This window comes from Ursus americanus, chromosome 1, assembly GCF_024610735.1.
Source record: "Ursus americanus isolate L20-20 chromosome 1, mUrsAme1.1.p, whole genome shotgun sequence".
In the NCBI taxonomy this organism is placed as follows: Eukaryota; Metazoa; Chordata; class Mammalia; order Carnivora; family Ursidae; genus Ursus; species Ursus americanus.
The window spans coordinates 52,419,691-52,438,320 of record NC_142127.1 but is presented as its reverse complement, the minus strand read 5'-3'; the positions used below and the strand labels follow the sequence as shown (position 1 = coordinate 52,438,320).

General features: G+C 34.5%; 1 protein-coding gene across 1 annotated transcript in view; it reads left to right on the top strand.

Annotated features, from left to right (window-relative positions):
* Positions 1–18,630, top strand: part of ATF2 (activating transcription factor 2) — an 88,846-nt gene that overhangs the window by 37,594 nt on the left and 32,622 nt on the right. Inside the window, 5 exon segments of the mRNA XM_045800312.2 lie at positions 1,318–1,436; positions 1,577–1,705; positions 5,211–5,389; positions 6,275–6,389; positions 8,376–8,462. Of these exon segments, the coding sequence (XP_045656268.2) occupies positions 1,318–1,436; positions 1,577–1,705; positions 5,211–5,389; positions 6,275–6,389; positions 8,376–8,462 (629 nt within the window).

The window sequence follows — 18,630 nt, the reverse complement described above, 5'->3', positions numbered from 1 at the left end:
TATGTGTACTCTGAGCCCTTGCTGTAATACGATTTCAGAAGTCTTTTGAGGGTTAGTGGGTATGTATGTTTTAGACTAATAGGTAAATTGATGACACAAGAGAGTCCCTTTAGTAATTTAGATAATGCTGGTAGTGTTTGAGATAGGCTTACATTATATCTAATGTGTATGACATGTAGGTCATTTTAGTATTAAATATATTTATATGTAGTAAGCATATTAGTACTCTAGATACACGTGGGACAAAGATGAAACAATAAGTAATGCCAATTCTGGGGACACAATATTTAACAAATATATAATTTTAATTTTATAAAATCTTAAACCAGGAGTCATCCTTATACTTTTATTTAACCTAGACTAGATTCCTGATAAAACCTGTAACTTGATACCCCAAAATACGTAAAATGTGAATAGAATTTCAACGTGCCACCAGCTCTGGTCAATATGAGTAAATAGCCTAGAAAATAATAAGACAAATAGGCAAAATCCATACAAATACTGTTTTTCATTCAACATGGTCCTTAACTAGTATTTATTCCATAACCAGTACATGTGTTAATGCACATAGCATGAGTACTTATTCGAGTATAGTTAAAATATTTCATGTTGTGAGAAAGTAGAGTTGACTATTCCTCTACTGCCTAGAAATTAAGGTAGAACATTCCATAAATATGTAGCTCTTATATAGCCCCTTGTTCCAAGCTTGAAAAATGTATTAAAATAGAAAATTGGCTTCTGTGGATAGTGATAAAGGAGGGTTTTGTTTTGGGTTGTTTTTGTTTTAGGGCTCTTATTTTAACCTTCTTTTTCTTCCTTATAGTATTTTGGTCTACCTACTAAAAATTCTGTTTTATCTTAAGCTTGCTTTCATAATAGATTATGAACACTAGTGGAAGGTCCAAGCTAAAGTAAATGAATATACATGCTCTTGCCCTAGTTTTCCCCAAACTGCATGTATTTTAAACAGTAATAATTTTTAATAATGTAAATTTTTAAAAACTCTTATTGCCTTAAATAATGATAATAGTTGATCTCTGAGTAGAAGATGCTTACGTCATTCTACTAAGAGAAGGTCTGGACTAAGGAACAAGAAGAACTTTTTTCATACTTTTATGGTTCATAAAGTTGGAGGAAATATCTTGAACTGCAACAAAACTTAACCAAATTTTGTTTGCTTTAAAGGAAGAGGTCTTTCCAAAGAGAGAATTAACAGCTGACTGAACCAGTCCTGCTAATTTGTTAACTTACTAGCTATATTTTAGGGTCCTGCATGATATTTAAATCTATATGATTGCTTCTTGACATTTATTTCAGATCAGACCCCAACACCAACAAGATTCTTGAAAAACTGTGAAGAAGTGGGTTTGTTTAATGAGTTGGCAAGTCCATTTGAGAATGAATTCAAGAAAGCCTCAGAAGACGACATTAAAAAAGTATGTTGTTAACCATGAAATTAAAAGAGTATTTCTAACAAAACGGTAGTAATAGCTTACACTTCTTGCTTTCTTATTTTAGATACACTGCTTGGCATTTTTTTAAACTTCTGACATTTTTTTTAACGTTTGTATTTTAGATGCCTCTAGATTTATCCCCTCTTGCAACACCCATCATAAGAAGCAAAATTGAGGAGCCCTCTGTTGTAGAAACAACTCACCAGGATAGTCCTTTACCTCACCCAGAGTCTACTACCAGTGATGAAAAGGTTAGAAATTTATATTTTTGGTAGAAACACAAACTTAGTGTAAAAAAACAGCACCCCAAGTAAAGTTTAATATTTGATTTACCTAGAATGTTAATGTAATAAGTTGTACATAATTGAGTATCAGGTTGTAATAGTCTTATATGTGAAAGCCTGTGAATGCTCATAGAAATTTCAGGGAAAGAAGATGTCATCTTTATTAGATAATTGACTTTTTATTACACACAGAAAAATTATAGGAGAGAACAGTCATTTTAGATAAAACTTATTTTTTTAAGGCTACATAAATTTATAAAGTGAATTTAATTTTTCTGGATTTTGCTGTTTTATTCTTTGCTGCTTTTATATAGTGACAGCTTTTTCTTCTAAAAATTGCTTGAACCAAGGTTAGTTAGGCTTTTTTCAAGGGCTAAAGGAATAGTTACTCATTCTTGGCAATGGAACTTTGATAACTGTCAACTAAGATGATGATGATAACTTTCTTACTAAAGCCTTTTGTAGGTGGTTTAGGGCCTCATTCCTGGATCTTGAATACCTTGGTAACTTGGGACCCCCCTGGGCTATAGTGTGTATTGAGTAACCATTATTGTGGGTATTTCTTTCTTTCTTTTTTTTTTTTTTATTTTTTTTAAATTTTTATTTATTTATTTATTTATTTGACAGAGATGGAGACAGCCAGCAAGAGAGGGAACACAAGCAGGGGGAGTGGGAGAGGAAGAAGCAGGCTCATAGCGGAGGAGCCTGATGTGGGGCTCGATCCCGGAATGCCGGGATCACGCCCTGAGCCAAAGGCAGATGCTCAACCGCTGTGCCACCCAGGCGCCCCTCTTTTTATCTTTTTTTTAAGAGAAGGGGAGAGAGAGAGGGGGAGAGAGATATAGGGGAGGGGCAGAGGAAGAGGGAGGAGCAGAATCTCTGCTCAGCAGGGAGCCCGATGCGGGGCTAGATCCCAGGACCCTGGGATCATGACCTGAGCCAAAGGCAGACCCTTAACTGACTGAGCCACCAAGGCACCCGTATTTTTTAATTTAAAACAAAAATTTTTTAATTTTTTTTTAAAGTAAGCTGTTCACCCAATATGGGTCTTGAACTTATGACCCCAAGATCAAGAGTCAAATACTCTACCAACTGAGCCAGCCAGGCACCCAATCCTAGTTTACTTTTATATTGTGCTTTAGACATTTAGCACTAATGAATGCTTTCCCATGTCATTAGAAGATTTGAAAAATACTAATTTTTAATGGTTGTACTTTATCATTATTTTAATGTATCTAATTATCCTGTTCTCTTCAGACATAAAGATTGTTTCCAAATTATCAGTTATAGGAAATGCTATTAACTCTGTAATATAAATATCTTTTTTTCTAAAGATCTTTCTAGTTCCTTCACACTCGTTTTTCCCTCTTCACTGCTGCTTTAGCATCTTTCAAGGGTAATCCTTCTTCCAGCATTCCTGTCTTTAGCCTTCCCCTGGGCAGGGTATAGTCACGCCAAGTTGTAAAAGTCTGTTCTGGGCCTCCTTTACTTCTCTTTCCCACTTTTTCTTCTTAGGTGATCTCATAACTTTAAAAACCAACTACATGCTGATGATTCTCAAACTTATATCAACCAAGATATCTCCTGAATTTCCATATTCATCTCCAACTCCCATCTTGACATTTCCCTTTCTATGTCTAATAAGCATCTTAACATATCTAAGTCAGAGCTCTTGATTCTTTCCCTAGCTCAGTAAATTTTCTTTCCATCCCATCTAGTTGCTCAAGTGAAGAATCCTTAATTCCTTCTTTTTCTTTCTTTTTTTTAAAAGATTTTATTTATTTCTTAGAGTGCACAAGTGGGGGGGAGCAGAGGGAGAGGAACAAGCAGACTCCCCGCTGAGCAGGGAGCCTGAGGCAGGATTTGATCTCAGGACCCTAGGACCATGACCTAAGCCAAAGTCAGACACTCAACCGACTGAGCCACCCAGGCGCACCCCCCTTCTTTTTCTTTACAGCAAAGCAACAGCGAATCTTATCAGACATACCTCCTGAAATATCCTTAATTTATCTTCTTCAGTCTTCAGTGGCACCACTTTACTCCAAGCCAACATCATTTTTTATGTGGATTATTAACAGTTATCTTCTAACTGGACTTTCTACTTCCATCTCCAATTTTCTGTAGATGCCTTTGTTTCTAATACATTATAATCACTTTCCTGCTTAAAATCCTTCAGTGGTTTGCCATTACATTTAAGATAACTAATACTCCTCAGGGTGCCTGGGTGGCAGTCTCTTGGGTGTCCGACTCTTGGTTGTGGCTCAGGTCATGATCTCAGAGTTGTGGGATCGAGCCCCACGTTGGACTCCGTGCTCAACGCACACACTCTATCTTTCTCTCTCTCTCTCTTTCAAATACATAAATCTTAAAAAAAGATAACTAATACTCCTTTTATAAGGCCTCATAGATCTGAGCTTGTCTACCCATCCAGCCTTCACCTATGCCACTCTGGTATGTTCATCAAATATTCTAAGTTTTTCCTTCCCTCAGTTAATCTTTCATGATTTATTATGTTGTACTATTACTCTATAACATATTACTATCTGAAATTTTCTTGTTTTTCATATTTATTGTCTCTTCCCAGTAGCCCTTGAGGGCATACTATAAATTCTTAAACTTGTTGAACAAGTGAAGTTCCAATAGTACTAGTTGATCTTTCTTCCTAGGTAGGTTAATAAGATTTTGATAAAAAGCAGCATAGAGACCAATTCAAAGAACACAGTAGACTCAGTTTTTACCCTAGCTAGTTAAGAAGTTCTAGGTAAAGCCCTTAATCTCTTCCTAACCTGTAAAACTGGGGAAAAGACCATCTTTAAGGTACTGGCTAACTCACACAATCTGTGTTTTCCTTTAATTTGGAAAGATTTCACTCTAATAATTATTTATTTTACATTCGGGATATTAATCAGTATTACTTGGCCTTTTGACATTGAGAAATTATTTGTAGTGGGGGGTGGTAGCTACCTGAGATTAGTAAACATTTGTATTGTGTTAAAATTTTTTTTAACCATTTCTATTACTGAATTTGTATCAACCATAAACCCAGTCTCTCTGGACCTGTTTCCTCTTTTTACAGTATAATGATGGAGTAGGACTAGGCAGTCTCTCCTAAATTTTAAGCTCTACAATTCCATGAGAATGGATTATATTTTTACTTTTTACAGAAGTTCTCATGGAATCATAGCCAAGTTGCCCAGCCTATTTCTGGATTGATAGGAAAACAAGTTGTACTGAAAAAAAACAAAAACAAAAAAACTCGGATGTTTTTAAATTAAAATATGAACATTGCATTTGAAACTTTATAGCTACTTCCAAAATTTTCTTTTAAATGACTTTGGACATGAATTTACTTTGGGGGAAGATGTTATTCTGTAGATGCATTTAGAAGTTTGTTACATTCTATTCACTCTGAGGTACATGGATTGACCTACATTTTTAAATCCTACCCTTTCTCTGCCTCATTATTAAATAGGAGGTACCATTGGCACAAACTGCACAGCCCACATCAGCTATCGTTCGTCCAGCATCATTACAGGTTCCCAATGTGCTGCTTACAAGTTCCGACTCAAGTGTAATTATTCAGCAAGCAGTACCTTCACCAACCTCAAGTACTGTAATCACCCAGGCACCATCCTCTAACAGGCCAATTGTGTAAGTGATGATTTGGGCCTGTCATTGAACTGTTTATGAATTAAGTTTTTCTTGTCAAAATTTTTCTGCAGGCATTTAATTATTCACATGTGACCTTAGTTGTGTGTGTGTCTTAATCATATTCTGCATGCTTTTAAAAAGTACTTGGGTTGTTTTTTTTTCTTAATATTATAGATTAGAAAATAAATATCTAAAATTTAATTGGGGGGGGAGAGGAAGAGAGAATCTTAAGTGGGCTCCACGTTCTGCATGGCGCCTAACATGAGGCTCAGTCTCTCAACCCTGAGATTATGACCTGAACCAAAATCTAAGAGTCACACGCTTAACCAACTGAGCCACCCAGGCACCCCAACTAAAACTTAATTTTAAAAACAAATCGACATTGAATGTGAATTTAAGGTGGTCTCTTATTTTCATGCTATTTCACACAAAATACATAAAATTACTCCATCAGATGATATTTCTTTCAGTTCTTATGCGTATCTCTCAAACTTTTTTTTTTCTTAAGATTTTATTTTTTAAGTAATTTCTTTGCCCAGGGTGGGGCTTATACTCATAACTCCATGATCGAGAGTCGCATGTTCCACCAACTGAGCCAGTCAGGTGCCCCTCAGGAGCTTCTGATAAGAATTTTTCTCATTCAACATTGGAGATTGTCCCAAATAAATCCATAACTTTTTGTATTTTTTCATCTGTTGTTTTTCCACACTGCTTTATACATTATGCATTTAAGATGCAATTAAAAATAGTAAAATTTTGCAATTTGTTTTGCAGTGGTTAGGAAATGTATTTTAAAATATGATAATAGGAGTAAAAATACCCTCATATTTTTAGAGATGACTAATAAGGATTTCTTATCTTTAATTTTCCTTCTGTTTTTCTTAGTCCTGTACCAGGCCCATTTCCTCTTCTATTGCATCTCCCTAATGGACAGACCATGCCTGTTGCTATTCCTGCATCAATTACGAGTTCTAATGTGCATGTTCCAGCTGCAGTCCCAGTAAGTTTGAGATTCAGACTCTTTAAATCTTTTCTTCATAGCAAAACTGATCTTTGTAATCAGAAAATACACCTAAGGCTTCTTGATTGGTTTATGAAACTGATTCAAACAAAAAACTTATTAGTGGTTAGTAGTATTTACTCATCTCTTTATTAAAGGCAAACATAATTGGTTAGAAAATGTTTTTTCATCCTCCAAAAATTTTTTCCTTGTATCATTAAAATTAAGAAATTTAATCCTATTTAATACATTTCAATTTGACTAGATTTGTAGAATTCAAATATTAACAGAGATTTCTGTTCTTTAGGAAGATATTTATACTAGAACACATGTCCAGTAACTCCATATTTTGATTATTGAAGAAATTGTTTATAAGAACAGTCTTGTGAACTTTTATGGTCAGGTTGGTTTTACAGAATTCCTTTGCTGGCCAGGCATGTGAAAATCTAAACACTCTAAAACAGTAGATAGTTGTTCACTTTGCTCTGCAAATGTCTCTGAGAAATTGACCATTTTGAAAGATAAATCAGGATATTAGATCTGAAAGGGAAGTTTCTTAAGAAGCATGTTAAATATATAAATTTTGCAAGTCACAGACAAGTTAAACATCTACTTGTAATACTTAATAATTCAGTGAATATTTAAAAGGACATTCTTTTGAATAAGTTCGAAATAACACTTTTTTACTTTTCTCATTTTTCATAAAACAGTTTTATTCAAACTCTCTAATTGTATCTTCTGTGTTCAGGTTTTTATCATTAGGATCACTTTTTTAAAACACCTAACACAATTTTTCCAAAATACATTATTTTTATTTTCACCTGAGTAATTTCAACATAACACTTTCGGGTCTGTATCTTCCTAGAAATCTCACCCAAGCCCTAATACTCTTTTGTATAATAAAAAGTTTCTTTTTTTACCTTATAGATAGATATTTCTGATCCATGAAATATAATCATTTATTGTGTAGCTTTTAAGAATTATTTTTAGAAGTCTACTTACAGTAACTTCTAACACTGTGATGAGATTATATGCCCAGGAAAATTATTAAAATTAATGTGAAATATTTACTTTTTATTAACACAGTCTTCCAAGTAACCTAAGTATTGAAAATTAGCATTGATTGGAATAAGTATAAGATAATGATGTATCATCTTCAGACAGAACTTTGTTGTTCACAGTGCATTGAGTGACTTTATAAGGATTCGGATATTAGGTGACTACTTCCTCTTTTCTAGGATATTTTTGAAGGGGGAAACATTCTTTTCTTTTTTTTTTTTTATTATGTTATGTTAGTCACCATACAGTACATCATTAGTTTTTAATGTAGTGTTCCATGTCAAGGGGGAAACATTCTTGCCCTTGTATTTGAGATTAGATGGTTATCTTGTTAAATGTAAATGTGATGGAAAAAAGGGAAATGAAAGAGGAGAGATACTTTAGCTATATAATAACCAATTATTCAATGTTAATATTAGGTTTTTTAAAAAATGAAAAAATCTGGTCCAGATTATTATTTTTAGAGAAATTATTAGGGGTAACCAGGTTCTTTCTTTGTCATTATATAAGATATTATATCAATGGACCTTTATTTATATATTTTAGAAATTGCATATATATATATTTTAGAAGAGCAAAATTCATTGTGAAGTTATTTGTATGCCTAATTGTCACAAGTTTTGACATTTTTTCCTTTCACATCCAAAATGTCAGTGGGACAGATCTTGGGAAATTTTGCATCAATTATTTTGAATATTATGGATCCTATAAAAGAAGTAACCATTAAAAAATTTGTGAAAATTAAAGACTAGAGGGGCAAGTGCCTCAGAAATTGACAAGTTTTAAAGGATAAATCAGGACAGAAGATCATACGGATTTACAGTTTTCCAGTTCTGAACTCTCAAATTTTTATAGCCATTGTGCAGATATGGCACAATCATTTTGAATATATTCTCTAGCAATTATTTTTCAATATATTTTACATAGCTTGTTCGACCAGTCACCATGGTGCCTAGTGTTCCAGGAATTCCAGGTCCTTCCTCCCCTCAACCAGTACAGTCAGAAGCAAAAATGGTAAGCAAGATCTTACTTGTTCTGCACATTTCTTGAGCCTGTTTTGAATTAGTTTTTCCATTAAAGCCTGCTTCAGATGTACAATATAGATCACATTTTATAAAATTATGGAATGTATCACACTATAGAAGAACCAGGAAATTTGGAGCAGTTTCCATTAGCATAATGACTAGTTAGTGGTACTTTAAAATAAATGGATGGATTTGGCAGTAAAGTTCTAGTTCTTGTCATTGGTTTGTCAGGTTTTTGGCTGTAGTTCTTTAAACAAATCTCCTCCTGGTGGTGGCTAGGAATATTACAGCTGAAACTAGATGTCTTCATCTGAAGGCAGTATAGATGGTTTTATAAACAGTGACACAAATTAGTAGAACAGAGTTAACAAGAATTCTGAAATGGTATACAAGTTAGCAAATGTTACACATAACATATAAAGAAAAACTATATTTTTGAGTTGTATTTTGACACTAAGAAATTAGTATTGTTTAAGGGGTAAGCTGTAGATTAGGAGTCAGGAGACATGTGTTTCAATTTTAATCCTAACTCTACTATTCACTACCCTTAATCAAGCCACTTTAACTTTGAGGAGACTCAGTTTCCTTATCTGTAAAATAAAAGGATTAAACTTTGATTTCTAGAGTTTCTCTTAACCCAGATTCCATAAACGTGCTAAATTCCTTGGTAAAAAACCTTAAAACTGCTACTGCCTCCCCCCCCCCCCTTAATATCCACGTAATTCTCCCTTCTATAGCCTCACACACTTCAGGGCTTCTTAACATCAGTTGGTGACTGCATCCTTAGAAAATCAGTACATAGTTATAAGACACCTGTTATTCAAGTTCTGTGCGAGGCACTATACTAACAATATAAATGTGTACGTTTGAAAACCATTATATGTTGTCAAACTTTAAGTTTTTTACCTCTATTCTCCATTATAGCAAATAATCAATCTGAAATTGGTATGTGATGACTTTAGCAATAAAACTTAATACACCATCTGAACGAACAGTGGTTGAGGAGTATAAAAATTAGCTGGTTATTGATTGTGGGGAGAGAACTTTTGAAAATCCAAGAGGGAATTTTTTTTTGCATAACAACATGTTTAGCTCAAAGCTCTGGAAATATTAAGATAAATCCTCTTCACTTGATAGCAAAAAAGCTTCGTTGGGAATGTTTTTTACACTTCCTACTTTAAACATACTGTACTAGTAAAAATTGCAGTTAGTTGTACACTGCATCTAAAAATACTTTTACATATTCAGTGGACTTTTTTTCCTAACAAATTAAATCTGATTTGTTCCTTTTGAATTAAAGAAATACTTTTGGCTATAAGAAGAGTAGGCCATATTTGTAGAAACTATTAAATTTAATACTTCCTTGAATAACTTTTTCTTTTCGGTCACCAGGAAATTAACAAGAATAAAAGTGTTTTGTGTGCTTGTATATTAGAAAAAAAATCAAAGCTATAACTTTAATAAATTTATATATGGAAAACAATCATTGGTTGAAGGCATGGGGAGTCATAGATTGCCCCACTTAAATTTAACAATCCAATTAAATTTATTATTAGAATTTTGCTAATGTAAAATAACCATATTTAGGTGATTGACTATTTTAATTGGGGTAGTAAATAAGATTGTCCTGTTTTAATTAAATAAAAAGACTCAGAAATTAGTCTATTTCCTTTTTTTTTCTTTCTAACTTTTCATTATGGAAAATCTCAAACATATACAAAGTAAACAGTTATGGTATAATGAACCTCCATGTACCCATCACCAGCTTCAATTATTAGCAACATAACTGCCATTCTTGCTTTATCTATCCCTCAGACCATTCCCTACCCAATTCAGTTATTTTTTAATAGGCCTTTCTTAATGTAAAAATTTATATACATTGAAATGAACCAATCTTAACGTTGATATATAAGTGCATTAATGGGGGGTGCCTGAGTGCCACAGTCGTTAAGCGTCTGCCTTCAGCTCAGGGCGTGATCCTGGCGTTCTGGGATCGAGCCCCACATTGGGCTCTTCCGCTGGGAGCCTGCTTCTTCCTCTCCCACTCCCCCTGCTTGTGTTCCCTCTCTCGCTGGCTGTCTCTCTTTGTCAAATAAATAAATAAAATCTTTAAAAATAAATAAATAAGTGCATTAATGTAACTCACACCGCTCTCATGGTATAGAACATTAACATCAGCCCAGAAAGTTTATTTCCCTTTCCACTCAGTACACCTTCCCAGCTGTTCTAATCTTTGTCACCAGCAATTAGTTCTAGAATTTCATACAGATGGAATCAATATATATTCTTGTGTCCAGCCAACCATATGTCTGTGAGATTTATCCAGGTTGTTGAATATGTCATAATTTGCTGCTTTTTTTGCTGAGTAATATTCCATCGTGCGAATATACCACAGTTTCTTTATCCATTCTCTCATTGGTGGACACTTGAATGGTTTTCAGCATTGATCTTTGTGAACAAAGATGCTGTGCACATTTTTGTATGACTCTTTTTGTGGATGTTTATTTTCATTTGGTCTATCTACTGAAGAGTAGAATTGCTGAGTAAGGGGGTAGTTATACATTTAACTTTGTAAGAAACTGCCAGACCCTTTGCCAAAGTTCTGCACTCTCACAAGCAGAGTATGGGAGTTCCAGTTGTTCCCACATTTTTGCCAACATTTGGTTTTGTCTGTCATTTTCATTGTAGACACTTCTAGGAGTTTGTAGCAATATCTCATGGTTTTAATTTGCGTTTCTGATTTTGCGAGACACTTTTTGTGATATCTTCTGTTGATTTTTAAAATTGGGTTGTGGGGCGCCTGGGTGGCGCAGTCGTTAAGCATCTGCCTTCGGCTCAGGGCGTGATCCCGGCGTTCCGGGATCGAGCCCCACATCAGGCTCCTCCATTAGGAGCCTGCTTCTTCCTCTCCCACTCCCCCTGCTTGTGTTCCCTCTCTCGCTGGCTGTCTCTCTCTGTCTAATAAATAAATAAATAAATCTTTTTTAAAAATTAAAAAATAAAATAAAATCGGGTTGTCTCTTATATTATATGAATTCTTTAGATACAGTAAATACAAAATTTTTGTTACATATATCTTACAAATATTTTCTCTTAGTCTGTAGCTTGTCTTTATTTTTCTTAATGGTATATTTGTACTATCATTGGTTGCTACTTTTATCTCTAGTACTTCCTTTCTTCTACTTAAGTGGGTTTAATTTGCCTGTGTTTTTTCAGCTTAAAGTGGAAGCTTAGATTATTGATTAAATCTTTCACTTTTCCCATATAGGCATTTTTTTTTTTAGAGATTTTATTTATTTATTTGACAGAGACAGCCAGCGAGAGAGGGAACATAAGCAGGGGGAGTGGGAGAGGAAGAAGCAGGCTCCTAGCAGAGGAGCCTGATGTGGGGCTCGATCCCAGAACGCTGGAATCACGCCCTGAGCCGAAGGCAGACGCTTAATGACTGTGCCACCCACGTGCCCCCCCATATAGGCATTTAAAGCTATAAATTTCTTTCTATTCATTAATCTTGATATGCTATATTTTCATTATCATTTATCTTCTGATTTCCTTTGTGATTTCTTCTTTGAGCTATGGGTTATTTAGAAGTATGTTGTATAATTTCCAAATATCTGGAGGCTTTCTTTTTATCTTACTTCTATTTTAATTATGTTGTGGTTTGGGAACTTACCACCTTTGGTATATTTGATTGTCCTGTGTTTCCATTTTCTAGTATATCATACCTGTTGGGCTCATTTGTGAAAATAGATACTGCTATTCTATCCAGGTAACATGAACTGGTAACAAAATATCAATTGCCTGGAATGCTAAGGGAATTCTGATTAATTGGGGTTTTTTGGTTGTTGTAGTACAGAAATTATTGCACATTTCACCATTGGCTTCATATATATATGTTTGTGTGTGTGTGTGTGTGTGTGTATATATATATATATATATTTTTTTTTTTTTTTTTTAATATTTGACAGAGAGAGAGAGAACAGCAGGGAGAGCAGCAGGCAGAGGGAGAGGGAGAAGCAGGGAGCCTGACATGGGGCTTGATCCCAGGACCCTGGGGTCATGATGTGAGCCTAAGGCAGATGCTTAACTGACTGAGCCACCGGATGCCCCTAGTTTTATATTTTTATCAAATATTGCTAGTCTGTTTTCCCTATCTTAATAACATAAAATGAACATTGTTGACTATCTGTTTAAGAATTTTCAGTGCTAGGGGCGCCTGGGTGGCTCAGTCATTAAGTGTCTGCCTTCGGCTCAGGTCATGATCCCACGGTCTTGGGCTCAAGCCCCGCATTGGGTTCCCTGCTCAGCGGGAAGCCTGCTTCTCCCTCTCCCACTCCCCCTGCTTGTGTTCCCTCTCTCGCTGTGTCTCTCTCTGTCAGATAAATAAAAAATCTTTTTTTTGTTTTGAAGAATTTTCAGTGCTTGTATGTCATCATCAACTGTACTTATTATATATGTATTGTAAGTATAAAACCAATCTATCAACATTAGGAAATAACCTGAAAATAGTTTGGTTTTTGTAGTTTGATTCATGTTTTTTTGCTTCAGCCTCATTTAGCAGTTATTTCTTTCTATTGTTATTTATTTAACAAACATTTCTTAGGTAGTAAAAAATTCAGCAGATACGGTCTTAAATCTTGAGGTTTTTCTTGCAAGTGGTTCTGGTGATCATCAAAAGTCTTCTTACCTTTCTAAGACCATTACTTATGTTTTTCAGCAGTTAAGATTATATCGTTATCAGTGATGTTTAGTTTTTGTTTTCTGGTTTTTGGAGCCCTTGATGATATATTTGTGCACAAAAACCATTATTCAGGGATTACTTTTTTAAAAATTAGATTTATTAAAGTTACCAATTCAGAAACTTAGCTCTTCCTTGAATTCTCAAGGCCAATTTACAAATCCAGTTATATAATGATTGTTTTTAAAGGTCTTCAAATATAATTAATCTTAAACATGCTAAACTTAATTTTAAACTTAATATATCCTGTTCTCTGTAAAGGTCCCTCAATTATCTAACAAACTTCCCTGAGTACTTTAATAACTTTAAAGTTTGATTAAACTTATAGTGGGGCTTGGTTTTCTTAAATAATCTAGTATTAGAGGATTAGTTAGAATAGCTTAGCTCTTTCAACTGAAATCACAGACTAAATTGATCTCTTAAACATTTTAAATTGAAATTCAAGGGTAAGCTGTTACTCTGTGGCAAGTTATTCTAATTATTTCTAGGACATAAAATACCAAATAGCTACAGATTTTTTCTAAACTGAGTTAAAATGTCAGTATCATTAATTTACCTTATTAAGTTCCAGGGGGCTAAAAAAGCCTTAGCAAATGAGGAAATCATTGTATCATCTCAACTAAAGAAAGTTGAGACAGGCTCATATCCTAGTGTGTGTTGGTTTCTTAATGACCAGATAAATGACCACAGGACTTGACTCTTCTCGATCAGTGATAGGACTTCAAATCCATGCTTTCCAATTGAGTGATTCCCAGCTCATCTCCCTTAGATTCATTTTACACATTAAATAACTTTTCTACCAGTCTGCTAACCCCTAGTAAAACTTACAATTTCTTCTTTCATGCTTGAGTTGGATTCTGCTTTGTTGTTGTTTTCAACTCTTTGAAAATACTTAAACATCCTAGCCGTTTGATTCTTCATCTCTCCTAAAGATTTAGTTGAACTATGTCATCATAATCTCTTAATGACATGCTAAATAGTGTAGTAGTAATTCTGCTAAAATGACATGTGGTTCAGAAGATGTTATATACAAACCTAATGGTTACCACAAATCAAAAACCAGTAATAGATATGCAAAAAAAGAGAAAAATCCAAGTATATCACTAAAGAAAGCCAACTTATGGTGAGAGAAGAGAGGAAGGGAAGAAAGAAACGGAGAAGATCTACAAAAACAAATGACAGAATGCCAGTAAATACATATGTATCAGTTAATACTCTGAATGTAAATGGGCTAAATGCTCTAATCAAAAGAAATAGGGTGACAGAATGGATAAAAAAAACAAGACCAATCTGTATGCTGCCTACAAGTGACTCACTTCAGACCTAAAGTCATATGCAGATTGAAAGAGAGGGGATGCAGAAATATTTATCATGCAAACAGATGTGAAAAGAAAGCTGGGGTAGCAATACTTATATCAGACAAAATAGACTTTAAAACAAAAACTATAACAAGAGACATGGACACCATATAATCATTAAAGGACTGAATGTAAATGGGCTAAATGCTCTAATCAAAAGAAATAGGGTGACAGAATGGATAAAAAAAACAAGACCAATCTGTATGCTGCCTACAAGTGACTCACTTCAGACCTAAAGTCATATGCAGATTGAAAGAGAGGGGATGCAGAAATATTTATCATGCAAACAGATGTGAAAAGAAAGCTGGGGTAGCAATACTTATATCAGACAAAATAGACTTTAAAACAAAAACTATAACAAGAGACATGGACACCATATAATCATTAAAGGAAAAATTCAACAAAAAGACATAACAATTATAAATACTTATACACCCAACATGGGAGCACCCAAATACATAAAATGGTTAATAACAAATATAAAGGAACTAATTGATAGTAATACAATGATAGCAGGGAACTTTAACACCCCACTTACATCGATGGACAGATCATCTAAACTAAAAATCAGTTAGAAAATGGTGGCTTTGAATGATACATTGGACCAGATGTTTTAATAGACGTATTCAAAATATTCCATTCTAAAATAGCAGAATACACATTCTTTTCAAGTGCACTGGAACAGAATAGATCATATATTAGGCCACAAAATAAGTCTCAACAAATTCAAAAAGATCAGGGTTATACCTTCCGTCTTTTCCAACCATAATGCAGTGAGATATGAGTCAACCACAAGAAAAAATCTCAAAAGAGCACAAATAGAACATGTTTCTAAACAACAAATGGTCAACCAACAAATCAAAGAGGAATTTAAAAAAAGTACATGGAGACAAGTGAAAACAAAAATGTAATGGTCCAAAATCTTTGGGAAGCAGCAAAAGCAGTTCTAAGAGGAAAGTTTATAGCAATAATGGCCTATTAAGAAGCAAGAAAAATCTCAAATAACCTAACCTTACAACCTAAAAGAGCTAGAAAAGAACAAAACCCAAACCTAACAGAAGTAAAGAAATTATAAGATTAGAACTGAAATAAATGGTTACAGAAACTATAAAAAAATAGGTGAACAAAATCAGGAGCTGGTTCTTTGAGAAGATCAACAAAATTGATAAGTCTGTAGCCAGACTCATCAAAAAGGTGGGGGGGGGAGACTCAAACAAAATCAAGAACAAAAGAGAAATAACAACTGACACCACAGAAATACAAAGGATTGTAAGAATATTATGAAAAATTATGTGTCAACAAACTGGGCAACCTAGAAGAAATGGATAAATTCCTACAAATGTGTAACTTCCCAAAAATGAATCAGGAAGAAATAGAAAATTTGAACAGACTGATTACCAGCAATGAAATTGAATCAGTAATCAAGTAACTCCCAACAAACGAAAGTCCAGGACCAGACAGCTTCACAGATAAATTCTACCAAACAATTAAAAAAGAGTTAGAACCTGTTCTCAAATTTTCCAAAAAATAAAAGAGGAAAGAAAACTTCCAGATTCATTCTAGGAGGCCAGTATCACACTGCTACCAAAACCAGATAAAGACACCACATACACACAAAAAAAGAACTACAGGCCAATATCTCTGATAAACATAAACATAAAAATCCTCAACAAAATATTAGCAAACCAAATCCAACAATACATTAAAAAAATCAGTTACTATGATCAAGTGGGATTTATTCCAGGGGTGCAAGGGGTGTTTTAATATTTGTAAATCAATCAGCATGATACATCACATCAATAAGAGAAAGGATAAAAGTCCTATCATTTCAACAGATGCAGAAAAAGTATATGACAAAGGACCTCATCAATTTGTGATAAAAACCCTCAACAAAGTAGGTTTAGAGGGAACATACCTTACATAATACAGCCCTTATATGAAAAATCCACAGCTGACATCATGATGGTGGACAAGACAAGTTTTTTTGTTTTTTTTTGTTTTTGTTTTTTTAAATTTATTTATTTGAGAGAGCGAGCGAGCACACATAAGCAGGAGAGGGGAGGGGCAGAGGGAGAAACAGACTCCCCGCTGAGCAGGGAGCCTGATGCGGGGCTCAATTGCAGGACCCTGGGATCATGACCTGAGCCGAAGGCAGACACTTAACCGACTGAGCACCCAGGCACCCGTAGACAAGTTTTATTCAGCAGAGTACTGAAAGTCCTAGTCACAGCAGTCAGATAAGAGAAAGGAATAAAAGACATCCAAATTAGTAAGGAAGTAAATTTTTCACTATTCATAGATGAAATAATGCTATATAAAGAAAACCCGAAAGACTCCACCAAAAACTATCAGAACTGGTGAATGAATTCAGTAGGTTTGCAGGATACAAAATCAATGTACAGAAATCCATTCCATTTCTGAACACTAATAATGAAGCAGCAGAAAGAGAAATTAAGAAAACAGTCCCATTTATAATTACCAAAAACGATAAAATACCAAGGAATAAATTTAGTCAAAATGGTGAAAGACCTGTACTCTGAAAACCATAAAGCATTGAAGAAATTGAAGATGATGCACAAATGGAAAGACATTCCATGCTCATGGATTGGAAGAACCATTATAGTTAAGATGTGTATACTACCCAGAGCAATCTACAGATTTAATTCAATCCCTGTCAAAATACCAACAACATCTTTCATGGAACTACAACAAACAATCCTAAAATTTGTTTGGAACCACAAAAGACCCCAAGTAGTAAAGCAGTTTTTAAAAAGAAAAAAACTGAGGGTGTCACAATTCCAGACTTGAAGTTATATTACAAAGCTGTAGTAATCAAAAAGTATGGTACTGGCACAAAAATAGATACACAGATCAATGGAACAGAGTGGAGAGCCCAGAAATAAACCCACAATTATATGGTCAATTAATCTTAAACAAAGAAGGCAAGAATGTGCATTGGGAAAGTCTTTTCAACAAATGATATTGGCAAAACTGAACCAGTTTCTTTGATCATATATAAAAATAAACTCAAAATGGGTTAAGGACCTCAGTGTGAGACTTGAAACCATAAAAATCCTAGAAGAGAGCACAGGCAGTAATTTCTGTGACATTGGCTGTAAGGACATCTTTCTAGATTTGTCTCCTGAGGCAAGAGAAAACAAAAGCAAAAATAATCTATTGGAACTCCATCAAGATTAAAAGCTTCTGCACAGCAAAGGAAACAACAAAACAAAAAGACAGCCTACTGAATGGGAGGAAATATTTGCAAATGACAGATATGATAAAGGCATAGTGTCCAAAATATATGAAGAACCTACACAACACCAAAAACCCACAAATAATCCAATTTAAAAATGGGCAGAAGACATGAACAGACATTTCTCCAAAGACGACATACAGATGGCCAACAGACACATGAGAAGATACTCAACATCACTTATCATCAGGGAAATGCAAATCAAAAACCACAATGAGATACCACCTCACACCTATCAGAAGGGCTAAAATCCAAAACTCAAGAAACAACTTGGCGAGGATGTGGGGGAAAGAGAAACCTCATGGGACTGTTGGCAGGAGTGCAAGCTGGTGCAGCCACCATGGAAGAAAGTATGGAGGTTCCTCAAAAATTTTAAAATAGAGCTACCCCTTGAACCAGTAATCTCACTAGTGGATATTTACCCAAAAAATACAGAAACCCTAATTCAAAGGGAAATACGCATCCCTGTGTTTATTGCAGCATTATTGTTACAATAGCCAAATTATAGAAGCAGCCTAAGTGCCCATCAACAGCTGCATGGATAAAGAAGTGGTATGTATATACAATGGAATATTACTCAGCCATAGAAAAGAATGGAATCTTGCCTTTTCCAGCAGTATGAAGGATCCAGAGGATATAATACTAAGCAAAATAAGCCAGTCAGAGAAAGACAAATACGATATGATTTCACTCATGTGGAATTTAAGAAACAAACGAACAATGAAAAAAGATGAATCCAAAAACAGTTTCTTAACTACAAAGAACAAACTAATGGTTACCAGTGAGAAGGGGCGGGTGGGAAGGT